The following is a 22,344-nucleotide window of genomic DNA, read 5'->3' as shown; positions in this document are numbered from 1 at the left end:
TGCCCGTACATGGAGGTCTGAAGGCTTGTGATGGGGCAGCAGGCACTGCCAGCAGCCTGATCTCTGGTGCCCCTTAGGCAGGCGTTTCCCCCAACCCCCCTGCAATGGGAGATGGAAAAGCCTGAGGTTTGCTCTGTGCCCCTGTGGCGAGGTGATGGCTCACCCGGTGGCACCTCCTGCTGGTCATCCAGGGAATTAGCTCTCCAGCCTCTGGAGCGCCCTCTGCTGGCCTGCGTCTTGACTTGCCACTGGCCCCCATGTCCCTCCCAGACTCCAGTGCCCCTTCTCTCTGGGTTCTGCCCCCTGCAGTACTCCACAGTCTCGCTGGGTCTCTCCTCCCCAGGGAACCCCCAACCCCCTATCTCCACCTCAGTCTTTGGCAACTGCCAGTCACAATCTAGCCCCTGCTCACTGGGGCGGACTGCAGTGTAAGTGCCACACATCATCGGCAAGGGGGTTTTGAACCTGCTGCCTCTGCCTACCCTTGGGCTGCCTCTCTGCAACCCCAGTACCCTTTTCGGCCTTTAAGGAGGCCTGCAGCCTGGGGGTTTTCCAGGCCAGGGCTCCTCAGCGCCTCTGGCCTTTCCCCAGCCCTGCTCCCAGCTAGGTGCCCTGCTGAGCTCCCAGCAGCCAAGCCCATCCCTCTCAACCGCTAGAGAGAGTCTGGCTTCTGGCCCACAACCCTCTTATAAGGGCCAGCTGGGCCCTCATTAAGCCGGTCACAGCTGTGGTCAGCTACCCACTCAGCTTCCCCAGCCGTTCTTAATCCCTCTTACCCTGCTGCACCCTCTCCAGGGCTGCTTTCACCCTTCCAAGGCTCGAGCGGGGTGCTCACCCCGCTACAGCCCGGTTGCCATTTCAGAATGGACACGGCACCACATCAAGGGGAACTCGTCAGCCCATGGGTGGGTGAGTGTGAGCAGAGCGGGCGTTCAGGAATCAGCTGATGGGCCCAAGGCCTCTCCTCTGGTGTATTGAGTGTCGCTTCCAGGCCCTCATGGCTGCAGCTATGGGAGCAGCTGAGCTGCTGAAACTGCAAAGGTTGTGTTTTCCCATCTGCACCAGGCGCTCAGATGCTATGCTGATAGGGCCTGTATACAGCTGTGACAGGAGAGACGAGGCCATTGTCAGTGTCACTGGTTCTGCCCCACCTGAGCTAGAGACCTCGTCCCCCTGCAGAACAATGGGGATGGCAGACGGGTGGGCACCTGGCGCCAGGCAGGAGCTGCAAGCTGAAGGCACTGCAGCCAGCAGTTTGTGGCAGTGGCTTGTCTCCTGGGCCCTGGCTACACCGAGAGAGTGTGGCCCAAACCAGAGCCTGCAGGAGACGCCCCGGACAGAGCACACTCCCTGGGAGGCCACATTGCGACAGTGGCAGAGAGACACTTCCTTGGCGAGTGTCACAGAGTCACCGGGTGATGCTCTGGAACTGCTCCCCACCAAGCCAGTCAGGACTTTGGGGAGCCTCCTCTCCCCTGGAGCAGACTTGTTCAGGGCAAGAAGCTCACACGTCTTCACCTCCTGGGTCTCTCCTTGGAGCATTCAGCATCCTCTGCCCCTCCGTGCGCTTCCCACAGTAAGCCCACCCCAGCGGGGTCCTGGGGAAGCCACAGGGTCCTGCACCCCCACTTCGCAGTCAGATGTGACTCTCAGCCAGCCAGTAAAACAGAGGTTTATTTGATGACAGGAACAGGGTCTAAAACAGAGCTTGTAGATACAGCGAACCGGACCCCTCAGACGGGTCCATTCTGGGGGTCAGTGAGCCAGACACCCAGGTCTGCACTTCACTCCTCGACCCCAGCCAGCTCCAGACTAACAGCCTCCCCCCCAACCCCTCCTCTCTGGTCAGCTCCTTTCCTGGGACATGAGGTCACTTGATCTCTTTGTCTCCAACACCTTCAGCTGGCACCTTTGCAGGGGAGGGGCCCAGGCCATCAGTTGCTTGGAGACAGAGGGTCAGGCATTTAGGTGCACTGGCCCTTTGCTCTGCCAGATACTTAAGAACTGCCATGGGGACACTGAGGCATCAACACAGTATTCAGAGAAAACATTAAGAACATTCCTAGTTCATCACAGCGAGCACGGGCTGCATTCCAGACACAGGATGGGGTGGAAGGGAGCCAAGCATCTGGACTTTCTATTTCACCAGAAACGAGACGGGAGCCTGCATTTCCCCAGGTTTTAAGAAGCTGCATAGCTTTGGATGCCATTTGTGGCAAAACCTGGCAGTGGGCCAGCCTAGACAGGGTTTGAGGAAGTTGCGGGGTTTCTCAGCTGCACCCCCGCCCTCCCTGGCGGGCAGTCACTGCTTCCCCGGACGGGATTGGGAAAGGAGAAATCACATCTCAGGCAGAACTCGCCCGCCACTGGGAACACCCCAGGTCGGAGGTGTCTAGTGTCCAGCCTCAGCTCTTCTACCGCTCCCTGGCTGCCTTCCACTGTCAGCCCCAGCCCTCTGCACTGGCCTGCACTGAGCTGGGACTCCCCAGACCCCCTTGTGAGCCCAGACCTTAGATGCATCATCTCCCACAGCAGCTAAAACAAGCAACGCTTCTGCACTTTCCTGGAATCCAACTGCTCAGAGCCCATCTCAGTCACTTCCAGCTGCCCAGCCAGGATGGGACTGGAGGCGCCTGCCCCAATGTTACCTTTGGCTAGAACGCTGGGCCCTGGCAAGCCAGAGACCCAGAGCAGAGCAGGCAGACATGCGCCCAGTGTCTGCCTGGGGCCACTGGGAACCACATAGAAATACCATGCAATGCACCATCCCTGCGGGCCCAGCACTATGCCTTCCGCACACAGATTCGGACAGGGGGAGGAGTCCGGAAATCCCATGCCAAACCCCCCAGGACAGGCAAACGCTGAGCAAGGTCTGTGGTTTAGGAGGGGGAGGAGGCAGCCAGCCCAGCTCTGTCTCTCCTTTGTCGGGAAGGAGCCATCTGCTGCCTCCTGCCACCCCTCCCCAGTGGGATTCCCCTCCTGGAGGAATGATGATTTTCCCACTGACAGCTCAGTTCCTGGTAACAGCCCCAATGATGAGGCCATTTTCCAGTAAGAGCCAGAGGCGGCAAAAACACTTTCTCCGATGGAAGTGGCAAAGAGAGCGAGAAATCAGGAGAGATCCCAGGCACCTGCGAGAGACTCACTACCTGAGACACTCACTTTCCTGCCACATCCACCTGCCCCTTAGCAGAGTCTCGGGGAAGGGCCCAGACCAAAACCCCAAATCAATGCACCCTGAATCCTGGAGAAGATCCACATCTTGGCCCCTTGTCTGTTTGTAAAGGTCTAGCGTGCACTGGAAGGCAGTAGAAAGACAGCAGGGGTGGTGGTGGTGGAGGGAACCTGAAGGAAACCAGTTGGTTTGGAGTGTTCTGAGTTTGACTTCCTGAGACCCAGCATCCTTGTGCACCGTCAGTGAGCACTGGCTTGGCACCGCAAGCTGGCTTCCTGCTGATCTCACCCACTGCCCCACCTGACCTCTGCCTGAGCGCCCTGCCCCTGTGCTCCCCCAGCCCTCCTGGGTTCACAATGAGCCCGCAGCAGCTCCAGCCCTTCCAGCAGGTCCCTGGGCAACATAATGGGACTTGACTGATAAAGAGTTAAAGGAGAGTAATGTAATTAACGCCAATCAATGGGGGGTTCTGGAAAACTGCCTGTCCCACTCACTTCATATCTGTTCTGGTGGAGATTGCAAATTTGGCTGACAAAGGTCATTGATGTAACAGACACGTTTGACTTGGGATCACACAACGTTTGGATAAAAAAAACCCAAGTGTGATATAAAAACCAGCGTGGTGTACATGGAATGGATTACAGGCCGGCTCACTCATGGGTCTCAAAATGTAACTGTAAATGGAGACTCATAGCAATGCCAGGCTGGAAGGGACCTTGCGAAATCATCAAATCCAGCCCCTGTGCTGCGGCAGGACCAAGGAAACCTAGACCAGCCCTGACAGGGGTTTGTCCAGCTTGTCTTTAAAAGCACCAATGACAGGAATTGCATAGCCTCACGTGGAAGCCTGGTCCAGAGCTTAACTGCGCTAAGAGTTGGAAAGTTTCCCCCAATATCTCACCTGAAACTCCCTTGCTGCAGATTAAGCCAATTACTTCTTGTCCTGCCTTCAGTGGATGAGGAGAACAATTCATCCTCCTCCTCTTTATAACAGCCCTTAACAGATTGGACAGTTATGATCAGTATCCCCTCGATCGTCTTTTCTCAAGACTAAACAGGCCCAGTTTTTTTTAACCTTTCCTCGTCGGTCAGGTTCTCTAAACCTTTGATCATTTTTGTCGCTCTCCTCTGGATTTTTCCCAATTTGTCCACAACTTTCGTATAGTGCAGTGCCCAGGATTGGATACAGGACTCCAGCTGCCGAGCAGAGCTGGACAATTACCTCCCGTGTCTTATGTACAACACTGCTGTTAACACACCCCAGAATCATATTAGCCCTTTTGTGCAGCTGCATCACATTGACAATTTCTATTCAGTTTGTGGTCCAGTATAACCCCCAGATCCTTTTCCACAGCACGACCTCCTAGCCAGTCAGTCCCCACTTCGTAGTTATGCAGTTGATTTTTCCTTCCTAAGCGAAGTACTTCACACTTTATTGAATTTCTTCTTGCTGATTTCAAGCCATTTCTTTAATTTGTCAGGGTCATCAAGCGGGTGACAAAACCATCACTGATAAAGTTTGCAATTGATACAAAAACTGGGGGCGTGATAAATATCAAAGAAGATAGGCCACTGATTCAGATCTGGATGGCTTGGTAAGCTGGGTGCAAGCAAACAATATGCTTTTTGATGTGACTAAATGTAAATACGCACACCTAGGAACAAAGATTGCCGGCCCCACTTACATGATGGGGGACTCTATCCTGGGAAGCAGGGACTGGAAAAGATTTGGGAGTCCTGGTGGATAATCAGCTGAACATGAGTTCCCAGTGCGACACTGGGACCAAAAGGGCTAATGCAAACCTGGGATGCGGAAACAGGGGAATCTCAAGTGGGAATAGAGAAGTTATTGCCCCTCTGTGCAATAACAGCGGCTGGAATCTTGTGTCCAGTTCAGGTGCCCACAATTCAGGGAGGCTGTTGATAAACTGAAGCGCGTTCAGAGAAGAGCCACAAGAATGATTAAAGGGTTAGAAAACCTGCCTAACGGGGATAGATTCAAGGAGCTCTGTCGATTTAGCTTAAGAAAGAGACAATTAAGGGGTGACTTGATGCCAGTCTAAATACCGACATGGGGAACAAATATTTAATAATGGGCTCTCCGATCTAGCAGAGAAAGTTATAACACGATGAACTGGCTGCAGGCGGAAGCTTGACACATTCTGATGGGAAAGCAGGTGTAACATTTTTAACCTTGGAACAATTTACCAAGGGCCGTAGTAACAGCAGACTGGATGTTTTTCTAACAGATTTTCTCTAGGAATTATTCTGAGGAAGTTCTCTGGCTTAAGGTCCCTACTGGCTTTGTAAATGCTGCTCCTGTTGTTACGTGGTGGCTCTCCCTCATCTAGGGTGACCAGTTCCGATTTTTGGGGCTTTTTCTTATATAGACTCCTATTACCCCCCACCCCCGTCCCAATTTTTCACACTTGCTGTCTGGTCACCCTACCCTCATCTCCAGTTCCCTCTGTCCTACAGCCTGCAGGCCTTAACCAGGAAGCTGGTAGCAAGCCCTGATAGACTGCCCTTCTGGGGGGGAAATCCCCTCCCTGCTGCACTGTGTGATTCCAAGCCTAGGGTTTGACTAGTTATCAGCTGAGTGCAGCCATGAGACACCAACCACAAGCGGCTGGTCCCCAGGGCTCTCTGCTGCTGTTCTGCAGTCAAGTCACCATTTTTGCTGTGAAGTCACCAGCACCGTCCCCTGCCCAACCTGCTTTCAAGCCTCTGCTGAAGCTTCTCTCTGCCTCACAACATTTGTTTGTTCTTCACCTGCAATACAGTGTCCCCCTCACCCATCACATGAGAGTAGGGATGGGTCCCAAACGCCCCTGAAGCCTGGAGAGTCCAACCCCAAATTGGGAGGTGCTCAAATGCCAGCTCTGCGTCCGTGTCTGGCAGCTTGGGTCCCACCACTGTGAAATTCCAGCCCTGCCATAGTGTGGCAAGAACCTGCCAAAGCAGGGCCTGCCGAAGCCTCTACAGCACCAGGCATCTACTGGCTTCTCCACATCCACAGTAACTCGAGCACTTAACAAAAGCTCCAAGGAAACCAGGCCTTCCACTGGCATATCCAGCAAACTGGGCAGGCAGGAGACCAGGCTTATCACAGGCTCCACCACTGACCCACAGGGAGGCCTGGGGCAAGTGGCTGCGTTTATCTGTGCCTCAGTTTCCCCATCTGGACATAGGGCTAGTCATACACTTAGCGAGCCACCTTCATAAAGCGCTCTGAGTCTACGGACGGAGAGCGTGAGCCCAGTACCATACTATTACCTGAGCAGGACCCCTCCAGGAACAGCCCTGCTGAGACAGGGGATTTGGCTGCTGGGCCAGCTGGGATGGCTCAGAAGCTCCCACGGGCTATGTAGTGAAATGCAGCTGACTTCTCAGGGCTTGAATCCTGGCGGGAGTTTTGCACCAGTAGAGGCTGGAAGCCAGGGTGAGGCGCACAGGCACAAGCCCTGTTTGAGACCAAGGCAATATATCTATACGGGGGAAGTGCCGCGGCATAACTATCCCGCTCCAAGCCCCCGCAGGTCCCTGGGGCTGGGGGAGCAGCTGGGAGCAACTATGTTACTGGGCTCTGCTACCTTTCCATTCAAGCGCTTTGGCCAGAGATGGTAGGTCTGGAGCTGAACAACCACCCTCCCGGAATTTAAAATACCCTGGCTGGAGCAGGCGCCTTTGACGACTCTGCAGTGGGAAGACAGAGGAAGAAGCCATCCTCCCTCCCACTCCCCTTCCCCAGAAGGCCTGCCAGCCATGCTGCGGCACCTGCCCTCAGGATCAAGGTGGAGGCGAAGTCCAGCCAGTGATGGCAGGAAGGGGCCGGGCTCCGTTTCTCAAGTTGCAGGGTGTGGCAGGTAGCCAGAGCCTGTCGGAGCAGGACGCTTTCCTCTCATGAAGATGAACTGTCCGAGTTTCCCGACAGTGCAGGCTCCCAGTCCCTGCCCAATCCCAGCTGCAGCTGGGCTAATCACGCAGACAGCCCAAACCTAGAGGGTCTGACCCAGGGCTGCTCACTGCATCTCTGCCTCCAGCTCATCTTCCTGGTGGAGTCCCTCTCGGAGGAGACTTCCTGGCCGTGCCAGATGGGATGTGCCCCGAGAACAGCCTGCAAAGGGCAGCCTCGCGCGGACACTGCGCCAGCTGAAAGGGGCATAGGCACATGGCATCCGGGGTCAGAGACACCTGGTGACCCCTGGGTGGTAGGGGAAAGTGAGGTAACACGGCATCGTACACAGCTGGGAAACTGGCTCCTGAAGCCTCATGACCAACCCAGTGGGCATTGGTTCGTGCTGGGAGCGTGAGCCCTTGAGCGCTGGAACAACTGTGTCCTTAGGCCTGTTATTCCACCGGGTTGTAGTGGGGGCAGGTGATGGAGAATGGCCCTGCTCTTCCCATGGCCAGCACCATGGCCTAGTGGACTGAATATGGGTCTGGGAGCCAGGCATTTGCATATCTCATCCCAGCTCAGCTACCAACCGGGCTGGTGACACGGCTCCTGGGTTCTTTTCCTGTCTCTGTGCTTCTGTTTCCCCAGCTGTCCCATGGGCAAAGTGTCACTCCCCTTCTTCAAGGAGTACTTCAGTTATGCATTGTGCCGAGTGTTGCTATTCTGATCCCGGGATGTGTTCGACTCATTTGTCTTGGAGACTGAGCCAGATTGTTACTTATGGCATTGCCTAGTGGTTAGAGTGGGTGACAAGAAGACATGGGTTTTATTCCTCACTCTGCTGCTGACCAGCTGTGTGAGCTTGGGCAAGTCTCTTTCTCACGAAATGCCTCAGTTTACCTAGCTGTAAAATGGGGATAGAAACATCCTTGATTTGTTGAGATCCTCCAAAGCCAGGAGAATGGCAAATGGTAGTAAGGGATTGTGCTAAAATATCCCCAAAGCTCCCACTGTAAGTATGTTCAGCTTTAGCTGGTGACCAGCTCTGGCCGGCAGATAATTTCTCTTGTCCCTAGGAGAACTGCTTGAGAGATTTCACCTTAGTTAGTGGTCACGAGCTATTCTCTGTGTCACACCTTGCTTGACTCAAGGAGGACATTTTCCCTCTGACTTTAGTGCTAATATCTCCCTCCTGCTTCTCCCCCAAGGCTGGGGGCTGCATTACAGCTCGATGCCCCTTGGAACCCCACAGCAACTGCCCCGAGATAAGACCTAAATCCACACGTCATTGGTTAACAGCTGGTGTCAGTCATTTACAGCGATAACTACTGGAATCTTGCCAAGCCTGGCAAACAGGGGCCTAACGGGACCGGCGGTGCTTACAGGGAGGGACAGGTGGGGGCCAGAGCACCAGTGGCACTGGCAGTGCCAGAGGAGGGGGTGGGCATGGGTGCCAGGTTTGTATAATTGTTGGTGGTGCCCAGAATGGATCCAAGCAGAGCCATCCAGTCCATAGGAAGGACCAGGGCAACCGCCCCATCCCCGTGCTTTAGGGGGCCCTGCGCTTTGGGGGCTTCACATTTCAGGGGATGCAGGGGCCAGAGCAGCCTGGGGGGTTAGCAGGGGGCCTGGTGCCAGCAGCAGAGAGTGATCTGGCCCCAGCCCGCTCCTGCCCACCCTGCCGGCATTTGGAGGGTGCAGAAGCTGGAGAGAGGTAGGGTGGGGGCTTAGGGGAAGGGGTGGAATGGGGGCAGGGGCACAGCAGAGGCGGGAAGAGGTGGGACGGGGACTTGGAGGAAGGGTGGCGTGGGGGCGGGGCAGAGCAGGGACAGAAAGAGGCAGGGCAGAGCAGAGCCGGTCACTCGCTGCTGCCAGCACACACCCCCCGCTAACTCCTCAGGCCACCCTGCACCCTGTGTCCCCGTGAAGCGTGGGGCCCCCCAAAGCGTGGGACCCAGGGCGGTTGCCCCAGTCTATCCTATGGATGGGGCGGCTCTGAAAATATCAGCCCAAACATTGGTGGAGCTGGGCCCAAATTTCTGAATATTGGTGGAGCCCATATAATTCACTGCCTATGAGTGTGGGCACAGCAATAGGCATCTTAGCAGCAGCAGATGGGCACTTTCAGGTTGTTGGGGTGGCACCTGGTGCCAAGGCCCCCAAAGCACTCATCTGTCAGCCAAACCCAGCAGAACCTGGAATCTGCTCAGAGACCCCAATGATGGGCACAACATAAGACAGACAGACACTGCTGAGGTGCCTCTCAGAAACACCCAACGATTACCCCCCGCCCCCAAAGCGAGTTCCCCCAGGTGCCTGACCAGCCTCCAGCACCCACAGGCCGAGCCATCCACCCTCCCCTCGAGACACCCCTGAACAGAGCAGGCTGCCTTTTGTATCGCAGGGCTGTGGTCATATGCTGCCCTGCTCCTTACAGGCACATGTGGCATCTGTTGCTCTTTGCACAACCAAATCAACCTGGAGAACCCACCAGGGCACAGCTGGGTCCCAAATAACTAGGTTCACTAAATATACGCAGACAGGTGTCCTGCTGTCTGCCTGGTTTCTGGAGGCTCTAAAACAAAGAACACAGCGAAGGCCACTAGAAGGCTCACCAAGTATTTCAAGGGATACTGCCCGATTCTTACACACTGCAGTGTGGGCCCTCTCTTTTAAAGATGAATCTCCCTCAGTTCTTTCCTACCTCCCTGGGAATACGCTGGCTCTTTCTCTGTTCCTCTGGAACTCACTACCATCTTGGATCTTGTCTAAGCTAAATAATCTGCATATGTTGCCACCGCCCTGCTCTCCCCTTTCCCGCTTCATTAACAAACAACATAACCAACGCCAGTCGTGGTAGGAAACCTTGTGGCACTTTGATCACAATGGAAACTGACCCCTGCGCTGACACTGTCTAAGGGTCTGCTGCCCAATGGAGCGTTTGCAACCAGGGCTCGGGGATCTCCAAAGCCCTGACTCCAGGCTCAGCTCAGCCCTTGCTATTTTTCAGCGTGTATTCACGGGAACATTTCCGGAAGGAAACAAAGCCATTTGCTGCAGCTCATCACAACAAACTGTTCAGGATGGAGGCAAAATTCCTCTGAAAGGAACTGCACGATACAGGAAACGCTCAAAGAGCACATGGCCCCCATGGCAGGGAAGTGCCTTGCACAGCTCTTCCAATGTGCATATTTTAAATCTAACCTGGGAGGTTTTTCCATAAAGTTGGCAGGGATTTGCGGATCCCCAAACACGCACTGCATTCCCCTGCTTTGCACCCTCCGCTTTATGTGCACAGCGCCACAGCTCCCAAAGCCAGGAGCACTGGATGGGGCTTCCTTGGGAACCCAGCTGTGTCATGCTGTAATCGGCTGGCGTGGTTGCTGAGATGTGCTCTCTCTCCCTATCTGCCCCGAGCTCCTGCTGTCCCAGGGAATAAGTGAATGGGACTGGGAAACAGATGGGGGTCTCCCCTCCCATTGTGGCACAGTCGGAATGAACCCTACAAAGATCTGCTCTGCGAGATGAAAGGAAATGCTTCCTCTGCCTCCCCATCCGCAGGGCTGACTGGGTAGGTCTCGTCCTGCTCCGTCTGTGAGTCCAAGATCATAGCAAACTCTTTCCACCAGATTCCAGCAGGTGTCCCGGGCCTGCTGACACTCAACCACAGCGTTCCCCACAGTGCTTGGAGGGGCTGGTCAGCTCTGGGCTGGGTCAAAGTGCCCTGTGTTGACCTGGCATTCTACAAATAAAGATCACGACAAAGCACACGCTTTGAGGTAGGTGCAGCAGCCTCTGAGAACTAGCTGCCAGTTCCTCCCCTGGGAGTGACTTCTGCACCTCTCATGGCAGGGTGCCTGGGAACACAGAACAGCTTCGCCTTGGCATGAGATATCAAAGGAGAAACAAGGCTGCTGTCAGCAGAGGATAGGAGTCTCTCCTTCCGCCAGTTCAGTTTGATCTTGCCTTGACATGAGATGTAAACCCAAGGCGCTGAGCATTTAGGGTTCCCTCCCAACAAGACTCGGAGGGTTTGCCCTGGCGTTCTGGCCGGATTCCAATCCGGGTCGATGCCTTCTGCCTCAGCTGGAATCCTGCCTGCAATCCTTGGCCCCCATGTTCAAGCAAGATGATTTCAGACTGGAGCAGGTGCAGAGAAGGGCTCCTGGGATGGTCAGGGGATTGGGGGCCTATGGTCTGAGCTTGGCAAGACAAAGGCTGAGCGGGGATCTGACTGCTCTCTACAAACACATCCGGGCTAAACACCAGGAGGGAGAAGAGCCATTTAAGCTAAAGGGCAATGCTGGCACAAGAACCACCGGGATAAACTGGCCATGAACAAATTTCAGCAACCTATGTCCTAGCGTAGTGCCAGAAGCAGGGATCTGCACTGCTGCTCGGCCGGCTCACCACGGGGGTTACGACGTGTCAGCACAGCTAAAGCGGAAGGCTGGGATCTGGGACGCTGGCTGGGAGCGGAAGCTCAGGGGGCTTTGCCGGGTGGCAAGCATGGAAAATAATTCGAAAGAGAACGACAAAGACAGGGGGACGTGCCTGTTCTATTCACCTTCAGCTGCTCTGTGCCGTGGCACTAATTGTGCAGCCACGGAGCCAGCTTCCCCTTCACCTTCCACCCTGCCCAGTGCGCTGCTGCCTGGATAACGCCGCTGCTCACACCCTTCCGTTTCACCTGCGGGGGGTGGCATGAGCGGCCCGGGAGTCCGCCCTGCCGACATCCAGTGCCTAGGACAGTGGTTCCCAAACTTTAACAACCTGTGAACCCGTCACTAAACTGTCAAGTCTCGCGAGCCCCCTCCTAAAAATGGATCTTTCCAGGGATTTTCTCCTTTACCTGAGTATAAATGAGAAAAGCCGTGAGCTTGGGAATGTAACGTGGTTTTATGACTTGCTCATTACTATTTATTATTTATCATTACCGTATTATTATATTACGAAAACGGCAACACTTTGCCAAGATCTCACTTTTGTAGCTTGTATCACTGTGAATAAGCCTGTTATAAGACAAGGCTCCTAGGTTTCACCAAGGAGTATCAGATGTGAAAGAGCAGGAAGGTATCTAAAAAGCCAACTCAAAGAGTTCCTCCTACACAAGCATTCAGGGCTTGAGCAGGTGTCACGGAGTCCCCGGGCGATGCTCTGGACCTGCTCCCCACAAAGCCAGTCAGGACTTTGGGGAGCCTCCTCTCCCTTGGAGCAGACTTGTTCAGGGCAAGAAGCTCACACGGCTTCACCTTCTGGGTCTCTTCTTGGAGCATTCAGCATCCTCTGCCCCTCTGTGCGCTTCCCACAGCGAGTCCACCCCAGCGGGGTCCTGGGGAAGCCACAGGGTCCTGCACCCCCACTTTGCAGTCAGACATGACTCTCAGCCAGCCAGTAAAACAGAGGTTTATTCGATGACAGGAACAGGGTCTAAAACAGAGCTTGTAGGAACAGAGAACCGGACCCCTCGGCTGGGTCCATTCTGGGGGGCAGTGAGCCAGACCCCCACGTCTGCATTTCACTCCTCATCCCCAGCCAGCTCCACACCAACCACCCCCTCCAGCCCGTCCTCTCTGCTCAGTTCCTTTCCTGGGCCAGGAGGTCACCTGATCCCTTTGTCTCCAACACCTTCAGCTGGCACCTTTGCAGAGGAGGGGCCCAGGCCATCAGTTGCTAGGAGACAGAGTGCCAGGCATTTAGGTGCACTGGCCCCTTCCTCTGCAGCAATCACACACCCTTATTCCACCACCTAGATACTAAGAACTGCCATGGGGACACTGAGGCACCAACACAGTATTCAGAGCAAACATTAAGAACATTCCCAGTTCGTCACAGCAGGCCAGGCAAACAACACACATTACAACAAAGCTTCAACTTGTTCTTCATCATAATTTTAAAATCAAGACTAGCTGCCTATTTAACTTTAAAAACAGCAAAAAATGTCCACCTCCCTTTCCATTCCTTATAAGGAGTCTTGAAGTGTGATAGAGACGCTTGCTTTGATCTGCTTAGCTCTTGGAAGTCCAGGGGCTCCGGGCTGCTGGCCCCGGGCTACCTAGGGACAGCTCTGTCCGCCATTAGGGAATTTTCGCTGAGAACCTCCTGTAACATTTCACGAACCCCAATTTGGGAACCACTGGGGTAGGGAGAGGAGGTGGCAAGGGCAGGGGCAGGCCAGTATGCTCCCTCCAGGGGCAGAGGACCTGCTTTCCCCGTTGCAGTTGCAGAATTGCAGGCCCAATTTTGTGCGCGCTTTTAGCGCAGCGGTGAGGGAGGCGCGAAAGGGATAATCGGATGGGCAAATGGACTCAGAGACCTCTCAGGAGCAGGACAGTTATGTGTGCTGCGTGGAAGCGTCTCCCCAGACCCCTCTCCTCACTGTCCTCTGCTTTGGGGAGTCAGTTCCACAAGTGGTGCAGACAGAGCAGCAGTCCGTCACAGCGGCCTTGCACCAGTGCAAACAGCAGTGCAAGGTGCAGGACAATGGGGAAGCAGGCCGGGCGCGGGGGGGGGGCAGTCACATTCCAGCTCATTTTGCACAGGTGCAAGACAAAGTGCAGGAGGAGGGGCAGAGCGGAATTTCTGGACTGCAATGTCCTGACTCTGCCTGTATATAGGGCAGTGCTGTTGGCAGACATGGGCCTGTCTCTCCGGCACAGTTTTCTCGCATCCACCCCAGATATTTTGCTTTGAAACTAGTCACCAACCCGCTGGGGACCGGGCAGCGGGCGTGTGCACGCGGTGCTGGAGACACGAACCAGAAGGCCGGGGGCGCCCCCGATTCTCGGAGCCGGGGGTGGGGCTGTGTCATCGCTGTAACCCGACCCGGGAGTGGCGCAATCCCGCTCGGCGGAGGGTGAACCCCCGCGTGTCGTCACGGCGGGGAAAGCGCAGGGGGCGGCGCTGCAGCCGCGCATGTTGCAATCCGGAGTGAGTCCAGCGTCAGCCGCCCCGGGCGCCGGGCGGGGAGGGGAGGCGAGCGGCGCTGCAGTGCTGATTAGCTCCGGTTTACATCATCCGCCGGGATCTGGGACTCGGAGCCAGGGGGCTGGGCGATGTGAGCCAGCCCCGCGAACAAAGCGCCCGCCGCGCCGCAGCCCCGCGCTGCCCATCGATCGCCCCCGGTCCGGGGCAATGGCGAGTCGGGGCGTCTGAGGCTCCGGGAGCAGGATCCTCCGGGATCGGCCCGCGGGGATCGCCAGCCCCGCGCCTTTCCCCCGCCGGCCGCCCCTCGAAGGTAGGGCTCCCTGCTCCCCGGCGCGGGGTCCCCTCGGGGCGCGCTCCGGTTCCACCCTGCCGGGCTCAGGGGGAGCCGCCTTTACCGCCCCGGCCCCCCGGGATCGGTCCGGCAACCGGGGCCACTCTGCGGGCGGCCGAAGGCGAGCGCCGCCCTTGGGTGCCCCTGGCCTCGGGGCAGCGCGCACTGGGTAGGAGCGAGGGTGTGTTGGCTGGCCTGGCCCAGGCTGGCACTGGGAGGGCGGCGGGATGGGATGCCCAGTGCTGCGGGGGAGGGGGGGTCCCCAGTGCTGCGGGGGGGTCCCCAGGTTCGGGGTGCCCAGTGCTGCGGGGGGGTCCCCAGGTTCGGGGTGCCCGGTGCTGCGGGGGGAGGGGAGGGGTCCCCAGGTTCGGGGTGCCCGGTGCTGCGGGGGTGCCCGGCTCGGGGTGCCCGGTGCTGCGGGGGTCCCCAGGTTCGGGGTGCCTGGTGCTGGGGGGGGGGAGGGGTGCCCGGTGCTGCGGGGGAGGGGTGTGTGCCCGGCTCGGGGTGCCTGGTGCTGCGGGGGGGGGAGGGGAGGAGTGTGTGCCTGGTGCTGCGGGGGGAGGGGGGGTGCCCGGCTCGGGGTGCCCGGTGCTGCGGGGGGATGGGAGGGGTCCCCAGGTTCGGGGTGCCCGGTGCTGCAGGGGAGGGGGGGTGCCCGGTGCTGCGGGGGTCCCCAGGTTCGGGGTGCCCGGTGCTGCGGGGGGGGTGTCCGGTGCTGCAGGGGAGGGGTGTGTGCCCGGTGCTGCAGGGGAGGGGGGTACCCCCCTCCGTTGGCAGCCGTTGTGTAGCGGTGACTCAGCGGCAGCCGCAGCAGGATGGTGCAGCGCTGGCTGGGAGGGTGGAGAACAGCACCAGGCTGCCCCCTAGAGCAGGCAAGGCCTGGTGCAGGCTGCCGGCCTCACCTGGCTGCTGGAGGGGCTCACAGCTGGGCAGGGGGATCTGTTCTGTACCTGTCCTGCAGGCTCACCCCCCACCATCAGCAGACACACACTCACCGCCATTGTTACACTATGAGACACACTCACTGTCATGACATTGACACACATACTCACCACCATTATCACATGGAGACACACACATTCACTTATCCCCCTTATTGCCCTATTAAATACACACACACACACTCATCCTCGTTACACACAGACACACACTGTCATGACACTGACACACACACACTCACCCATCATTCTTACACTATGAGACACACATGCACTCACTATGGGAGAGACAAACCCATGCTATCATGACACACACTCACCATTATTACACTATGAGACAGTATCATTACATCATCAGACGTGAATGCACACACACATCCTCCTCAGACACGTACCCGCTGGCGCTGGCTGGCTGGAGCCTTTACTACTTTGGACAGGACGTCAGTGGGTGGCAAGTTTTCGACAGAAATACTTCTCAGCTGGCTTTGGATGAACTCCTGTTTAACTTGGGGCTTCCTTCCCTTCACTGTAATCATTCTAGTTAATCAGAAGCAGCTGTTCTGAGTGCCTAGGTCTTCCTTGGTAGCAGGGTGGCACAAATCTTCTTCTCGGGGCATTGAAGCAGGTGCTTTTGGCCCAGGTTTGTGCAGACTGACATATTAATACTGCATCTGATACCCACGGAATACTTAAGGCTGTACAATTGGATATTGAGAGCTAAACACAGCGCATGGCAGGTTGTTGCCCCATCCAGTATATGTCTGTATGGACCAGGCGCTGGGGATGCTCGCAGCATGCTAGAAAACAAACCCGCGTTTCCAGAATGGCTCTGTATGAAGGAGATAGAAGACCCGGCAGAGCTGGGATTTTCTGGGTTTTCTTTCTTGCAGCTGCAGAGTGAAACTAGTCGCTTCATCTTGATGTGACCCTTCCATCGTCTTGTTTTGCAGATGAGTCTAAACGTACAGGTGATCCCTGTAGTGTCTCCACTGAAGAAGAAACGGCTGGACTTCGAGGATACCCCTGACTCCGAGCCCTCAAAACCCAAGCGCCCACGGTTGGGTCCAGTGTCAGGACTCACCCCATGCCTGCAGCCCCTTGCGCAGTCCCCTCGTGCCGTGGAACAGGACTCCAGGGTCTTGCAGATTGGACCGTACATCCTTCTGGAGCCCAGGGAAGAGGGCCACTCCTACAGGGCTGTGCACAGGCACACAGAGATGGAGTACAGCTGCAAGGTACAGCAGGGTTTCTGGTGCCATTCTCTGCTCCCCCCTACAAGGAAATCAGAGCCTGGTGTTACTGGAGATTACGTGCCCTGGGGAAGTCTATGGACTTCAGATTGTTTATGGGAAAATGCCATGGCACTTCATGCCCTGGTGGAGATGCCCCTGGGGGCAGCTCTCTGAGGACACCTGTGCTAGCCCCCCAGCACTGTTCTGTTAGACTGGCAAAGAGGGCAGGTGGGCCTCAGGGCCAGTGTGAGCTCTGGCTGCAGAGAACAGCACTGGCAAGGGGTTTGTTTGGAAAGTTTCTCCATTCCCAGCTGGGGTCCCTCTCAGGTTTATCAGCTCCCCTTTCCAGCCTGTTGGACGTGGGCGAGAATTGTCCTTCCATGAGTGGACAGGGGATGGACGGACATGCGTTCTCTGATGCTGGGCAGGGAAGAAACGAGACTCACACTGGGGCTAGTGGGCTCCTGGTCCAGGGGTCCCCTCTCCTTGCTCCTCGCATTCCTCCTAAGCAGTGCTGCCCCCTGGTGGCTACCCTTGAACAGCATGGCACACATGAGCGAGATACAATACTGCAGCTCCGCTGGGCAGATCGGAGACCCCCTGCCCCCACTTAAACAGAGCCCTAGATCCCTTGCGGCAGCAGGACTGTAGACAAGAGGGAACGATTGCCTTGAGGCCTGTGCACCATCCCCCTGCCTCTCTTTCTGGGGGGCTTTTCCTCATGCCCAGCGTTGTTTCTCTTTTAGGTTTATCCGGCAAGGAGTTACCCAGAGACGATGGCCCCTTATGGGAACCTCTCGCCCCACCCCAACGTGGCCCAGGTTGCCGAGGTGATCCAAGGGGACCAGAACATCTACGTCTTCTTCCAGTCCGGCAGAGGTGACATGCACAGCCATGTCCGCCGGTGCAAGCGCCTGCCTGAGAGAGAGGCCGCTGGGCTCTTCCGGCAGATGGCCGAGGCGGTCGCCCACTGCCACGACCACGGGGTCATCCTCCGAGACCTCAAACTCCGCAAGTTCCTCTTCGTGGACAGGGAGAGGTGAGGGCTGGCGTCCAGCTGAACCCTTCAGCATCAGGGGCCCCACAGTGGGCTGGATGGGGAGCAGGACTCCTGGGTCTAGGGCATGGGAGCCCAGTACCATTTTCCTCATCAAGACAATTGTTGTGCAGAGCCCAGCCGAGGCTCTGGAATGAGCTCTCCCTGCGTGCGGCTGCAGCAGCCTTGCTGGGACACAGGCTGTCTGACCTCAGGAAAGCCGGGGAAGAGAGAGACAGCAGCTTATCAGTGCTAGCGGAGGGAGCGGTTCCTGGGCCTAGCAGGAGCCTCGCTTCCATTTGAAACCTGCTTCTCCGGCCAGGCTGAGCCCACGTGCCCCCTGCGTGTTGCAGATGCTCCTGGGGCCTCATGTTTTGTGTCCACGGCGCCACTGATCACAGTGCCATGGCAGTGAGCTAGCAGAGCCCCAGGGCATAGCTCAGGGTCATTCTGGCTTCAGCTTTCGCTCTGGGCCCGATTCTTTGCACAGCTCACAGAGGTCTGCTTGTGCTGCAGGGAATTCAGACTTTTGTGTCCTTCCAGAGCCGCCAGGGCCCAGCTCTAAAGCCACCTTCGATGGCGCCTCCCTCCAATCCCTGTCTTGGTCACTTGAATTAGTTCCCACCTAGTTTTCTGGGGCGGTGCCATTGTCTCATGCTGAGAGCTGCCGTCTGGCAGTCGGGACTCCTGGGGTCTAGCTCTGTGGCCTGCCTACCTAGTGTGGTTGGACTGCAGCAGCTGTTGACAGGCTGATTTATCTGGTGCTTTCCCTCTTTCTCTGCAGGACGAAGCTGGTGCTGGAGAACCTGGAGGACGCCTGTCTTCTGAGCGGCCCAGATGACTCTCTGTCAGACAAGCACGGCTGCCCAGCGTATGTGAGCCCGGAGATCCTCAGCTCCAAGAACTCGTACTCAGGGAAGGCGGCTGACGTGTGGAGCCTGGGCGTGGTGCTCTACACCATGCTGGTGGGGCGATACCCCTTCCAGGACACTGAGCCTGCCACGCTCTTCAGCAAGATCCGCCGAGGGGTCTTCTCCATCCCGGACGGCCTCTCCCCCAAGACCAGGTGCCTCATCCAATGCCTCCTGCGCAAGACCCCCTCTGAGCGACTGACGGCCCGGGAGATTTTGCTCCACCCCTGGCTAGCGAATGGTGATGCTGCCTCCGAGGACTCCTGCATAAACCCCTCTGGGGAGCAGGGCATGGAGCAAGTTGTGCCAGACACTTGGAGCCAGAAGGACGAGGAGGAGGAGGAGGAGGAGGAAGATCTGCACAGTTAAGCATTCAGAGGATCCCCAAGGATGCATTACCGAAGAGGCCCTCCATGCCTCCAGGGAACCTTAGACTGTCGGCAGCTCCAGGAGAGCTGGGGCTGGTGACTGTTTGTCTAAGGGGGGGGCTGCTGCTCGGATCGGGATAACACTGTGGCTGTGTCGGCCCCAGCAGGGCCCAGAGCCAGGACTTGCAAACCCAAGTGCCTCAGAGGGGGAGCTGTGGTTGTCCAGGCGTGTGTCTGAATCCTGCAGAGCGGGAAAGTGCCTTAGCCTCGTACACGGCAATTCAGGGCAGATGTGACTAAATAGGAGTGAGCCCCCAGCGAGCCCTGGTCTAGGGGGCTCCCACTTACTCGTGCCAAAGGACTTGTTCAAACTCTGATCACCAGCAGCGCCCTCCCAGAGGGAAGGTGCGTTTCCCATTCCCAGACATGGGGATCCAGAGGCAGGGAGTGGCCAGGGAACCGAGGCAGGCCCTGGCATCTCCGGGTTCTGCACCAGTCCCTGTGGCCGTGTAGAAGCAGGATGGGTGCAGAGGGGGCTGAGCTCTGATACCAGCTTCCTGAAGTGGGGGGGCCCTTTCCCAGAGGGCACAGGATAGCAGGCATGGGAGGGTGTTTGAGGAACTCCTTGTCTTGTCACCTGGGAACTGAGCTTTGCTGCAGCCAGGGCAGTGGCTCCGTGGGGCTTGGAGGGTAGAGACGTTAATGGGCAGAGCAGAGAAGGGAGAGGGGGATGCAGCTGGGTGGGAGTGTGAACAGGGCAGGGGGTGGGGTGTTCCAAGGTCATGTCAAAGCAGAGCCCAAGAGCTGGATGCAGCCTGTGGAGCCCTGTGGGGTGCCCGCGGCCACCTCCCCTTCCTTTGTAGCTGTAGCCCGTACAGACTCCAAGTCCCAGCGTGCAGTGCTCACCCTGAAGCAGAGGGGAAGGGGACACACCATGCTGGGGTGAGGCACAGGTCTATGCTAGTAGGGATGGCGACTACAGCCTGCCCCATTTACCAGGCTTGGCCCTTGGGCTTCTGGCAACAAGCAAATAAAGCCCCTGCCCGAGCTGTTCCCGGTGGGGGGGCAGAGAGTGAGCCCTGGCTGGGGTCGGGGCACTATGAGGTCTCTGCACTATCGTGCCATGTAGGGGCCTCCCCCCATCTTGTGCTGTGACCGCAGCAAGCTGCCTTGGCTCTCTAACCTCCCCACTGGGGACCCTGCCCTCTGCTGCACCCCAGGAGCCCTGTGCCAGCCCTGCGCCATCCCCTCAGGCCAGGGGGCGGGGGGCCGGCAGCAGCCCAGAAGAACTTTGACCATATATATCTCAGGGAGTTGTGAGGCAGCTGGTTTCTGGGGAGCAGCCGGCGTGCGCAGAATGGACCTGCCTGCTCCATCCCACTTAGCTCGAGCGGGCACCCGCCGCTCTCCCAGTGCAGGCCCGGGGCCTTGCCTCTCCCGGAGCTGTGCCTTCGTAGCGTGCGTTTTATCCCCACCATGTGTTGACACTACAGGGCCCAGGCCAGGACACCATGTGTCTATTCTTCTGTCCTTTGACAAATAAAAGGTTTGTAATGCTGGCTCCTCGCCTGTGCGCTGCTTGGAACTTCTGCGCCGGGCCTGGGTGCAGCAGAGATGGGCTCTGGTTTGGCTTTGCAAAGGCTCCTGATTCCATGTGAATCCAGCCCGTGCAGCTCAAGGGGATTTGGATAAAGTGTTCCTGGTCTGGCACCACCTCTAGGACTTGTATTCAGATTAAGTCATGCACATTGCCAGGATCTGAATTAACTGTAGCTGCTCAGAAGAAAGGCCTGGCCATCACTGTGATCAGGTCAGTAAAAACATCTGCTCAATGCCTAGGAAGGGCCAAAAAATCAAACATGATGTTCGGATGTAAGTAGGGATTAAGAATAATCCTGCAAATAGTCTGTCATTGTCCAACTCCTCCTGTCCAGGGATAGCGTGTGCCATTCAGATCACCTACTATCACAGAGTCTGGGGAAGTCAGGGCCCTGCACCCCTCTTCCTAAGATTCACCGGGACTCTCAGCCAGCCAGGAAAACAGAAGATTTATTAGACGACAAGAACACAGTCCCAAGCAGAGCGGATAGGTACAACCAGGACCCCTCAATCAAGTCCGGGGGGTGGGGGAGTGAGGGAGCTTAGATCCCAACTTTGGGGTTCCCTGCGTTTCACTATCCAGCCCAAAACTGAAAGCAAAACCCCCTCTAGCCATCTCTCTTCCCCTTCCCCCCAGCTCCTCCCCTCCCCTTGTCCAGTTTCCCGGGCAAAGGTGTCACCTGGCACACACACACACACACACCCCCACTCAGGTAACTCAAGTCAAATCATCCCCTGCTCTCCTCTCCCCAATGCAGACAGTCCCACTAAAACTAGACAACATTCCCAGGTCAATCCGCCCCGCTTTCTACTGCGTCACACCTACCTGCCTCTATATCTCACACGCTGTGTGGGCACATGTCTAGCAGCTAGAGAAGGGCAGCAGGAACAGTCGGAAAGCTGCCTAAGGGAGTAGAAATTAGGAGTGTGTCATTTGAGAGAGGAGTTGAATGAGAAAGGAAATATCCAATAATGAACGAGGTTGAGAAGAGAAAGTGGATGCTTTTAGTTATCCTGTAGCACAACCCATGAACGGGGCTATCTGAATAAATAAGGTAATGTATTTCAAATGGCTAAAAGGAAATATTTTAAATACTATGTATGATTTAGCATGTGGAACTCACTGCTACTAGACAATTACTGAGTCCAAGGATTTCTCAGGACTGGAAAAGGGATTAAGCATTGATACTGAGAGCAGAAACAGCTGCAGTTACATCAGAGTGGATAGCTATTCATAGGGACATAAACCCATGTGTTACAGGGCGTGTCAGCCCCAAAGTGGCAGAGCTCTGAAAGAAGCTCCCCCAGGGCCAGGTTGGTCTGTAGCTATCCACCCTTCCTCTAGTAACTAGGCCTGGCTGCTTCTGGAGAAAGGACACAATGGACCATTGGCCTGATCCTGTGGCAATTCCAGTGTTCACAGTACGAGAGAGCATGTTCCTTCCATCGCCAGTCTACCACTCCCTCTTCAGTAGCAACAGCGCCAGCTGCTCTCCACCCAAGGTGGATCTATGTGGATGACTAGCCAGCTGCCTCCCCGTGGAGCCAGGAGGAGAGGAATGCCCCACTCCGGAAGAGACCTCTGTGTGAGTCTAACAACCTGCCCCCTGCCAGCACCAGGTCTGACTGCTTCAGCAGGATAGCCAGGCTCCCCTGCACCCTGGCACGTCTGTTCAGGCAGAGCTGGTTCCGGGGCCAGGCAAAGGAGAGTGCGGGGGGCTGTGCTTAGACCCCTCTGCCCTGGAGAGTGGTTTTCCCCAGTCTGCAGCAGGCAGCTCAGTCAGTTGCTCACACGATCTCCGGTGGGGAGGGGCAGGCTGTGAAAGCTGCAGAAGGGAATTCCACTCAGCCCTTGGATGGTCTAATCCTTTTCCCAGAGAGCTGAGGAGAAGCCGCTTCTTTTCGTGCCACGCCAGGGCCTGGGTGCAT

At 56.7% G+C, this 22,344-nt stretch overlaps 1 protein-coding gene across 1 annotated transcript; it reads left to right on the top strand.

Annotated features, from left to right (window-relative positions):
- Positions 1 to 14,082: 14,082 nt before the first annotated feature.
- Positions 14,083 to 20,375, top strand: TRIB3 (tribbles pseudokinase 3). The gene is made up of 4 exons (XM_050918376.1): positions 14,083 to 14,310; positions 16,220 to 16,504; positions 17,248 to 17,540; positions 18,322 to 20,375. The coding sequence occupies exons 2-4, from the start codon at positions 16,220 to 16,222 to the stop codon at positions 18,815 to 18,817; spliced, it is 1,074 nt and encodes a 357-aa protein (XP_050774333.1). The 5' UTR covers positions 14,083 to 14,310; the 3' UTR covers positions 18,818 to 20,375.
- The last annotated feature ends 1,969 nt before the right edge of the window (positions 20,376 to 22,344 follow it).

The sequence above is a fragment of the Gopherus flavomarginatus genome, chromosome 11, assembly GCF_025201925.1.
Source record: "Gopherus flavomarginatus isolate rGopFla2 chromosome 11, rGopFla2.mat.asm, whole genome shotgun sequence".
Lineage (NCBI taxonomy): Eukaryota > Metazoa > Chordata > Testudines > Testudinidae > Gopherus > Gopherus flavomarginatus.
This window is presented reverse-complemented; position numbering and strand designations above follow the sequence as displayed.

Bases quoted from the DNA above. Each gene is read 5' to 3' on its own strand.
- TRIB3 (XM_050918376.1), top strand. From the start codon at position 16,220: ATGAGTCTAAACGTACAGGTGATCCCTGTAGTGTCTCCACTGAAGAAG. The intron at 16,505-17,247 runs GTACAGCAGGGT...TTTCTCTTTTAG, and splicing joins AGATGGAGTACAGCTGCAAG to GTTTATCCGGCAAGGAGTTA. The intron at 17,541-18,321 runs GTGAGGGCTGGC...CTTTCTCTGCAG, and splicing joins CTCTTCGTGGACAGGGAGAG to GACGAAGCTGGTGCTGGAGA.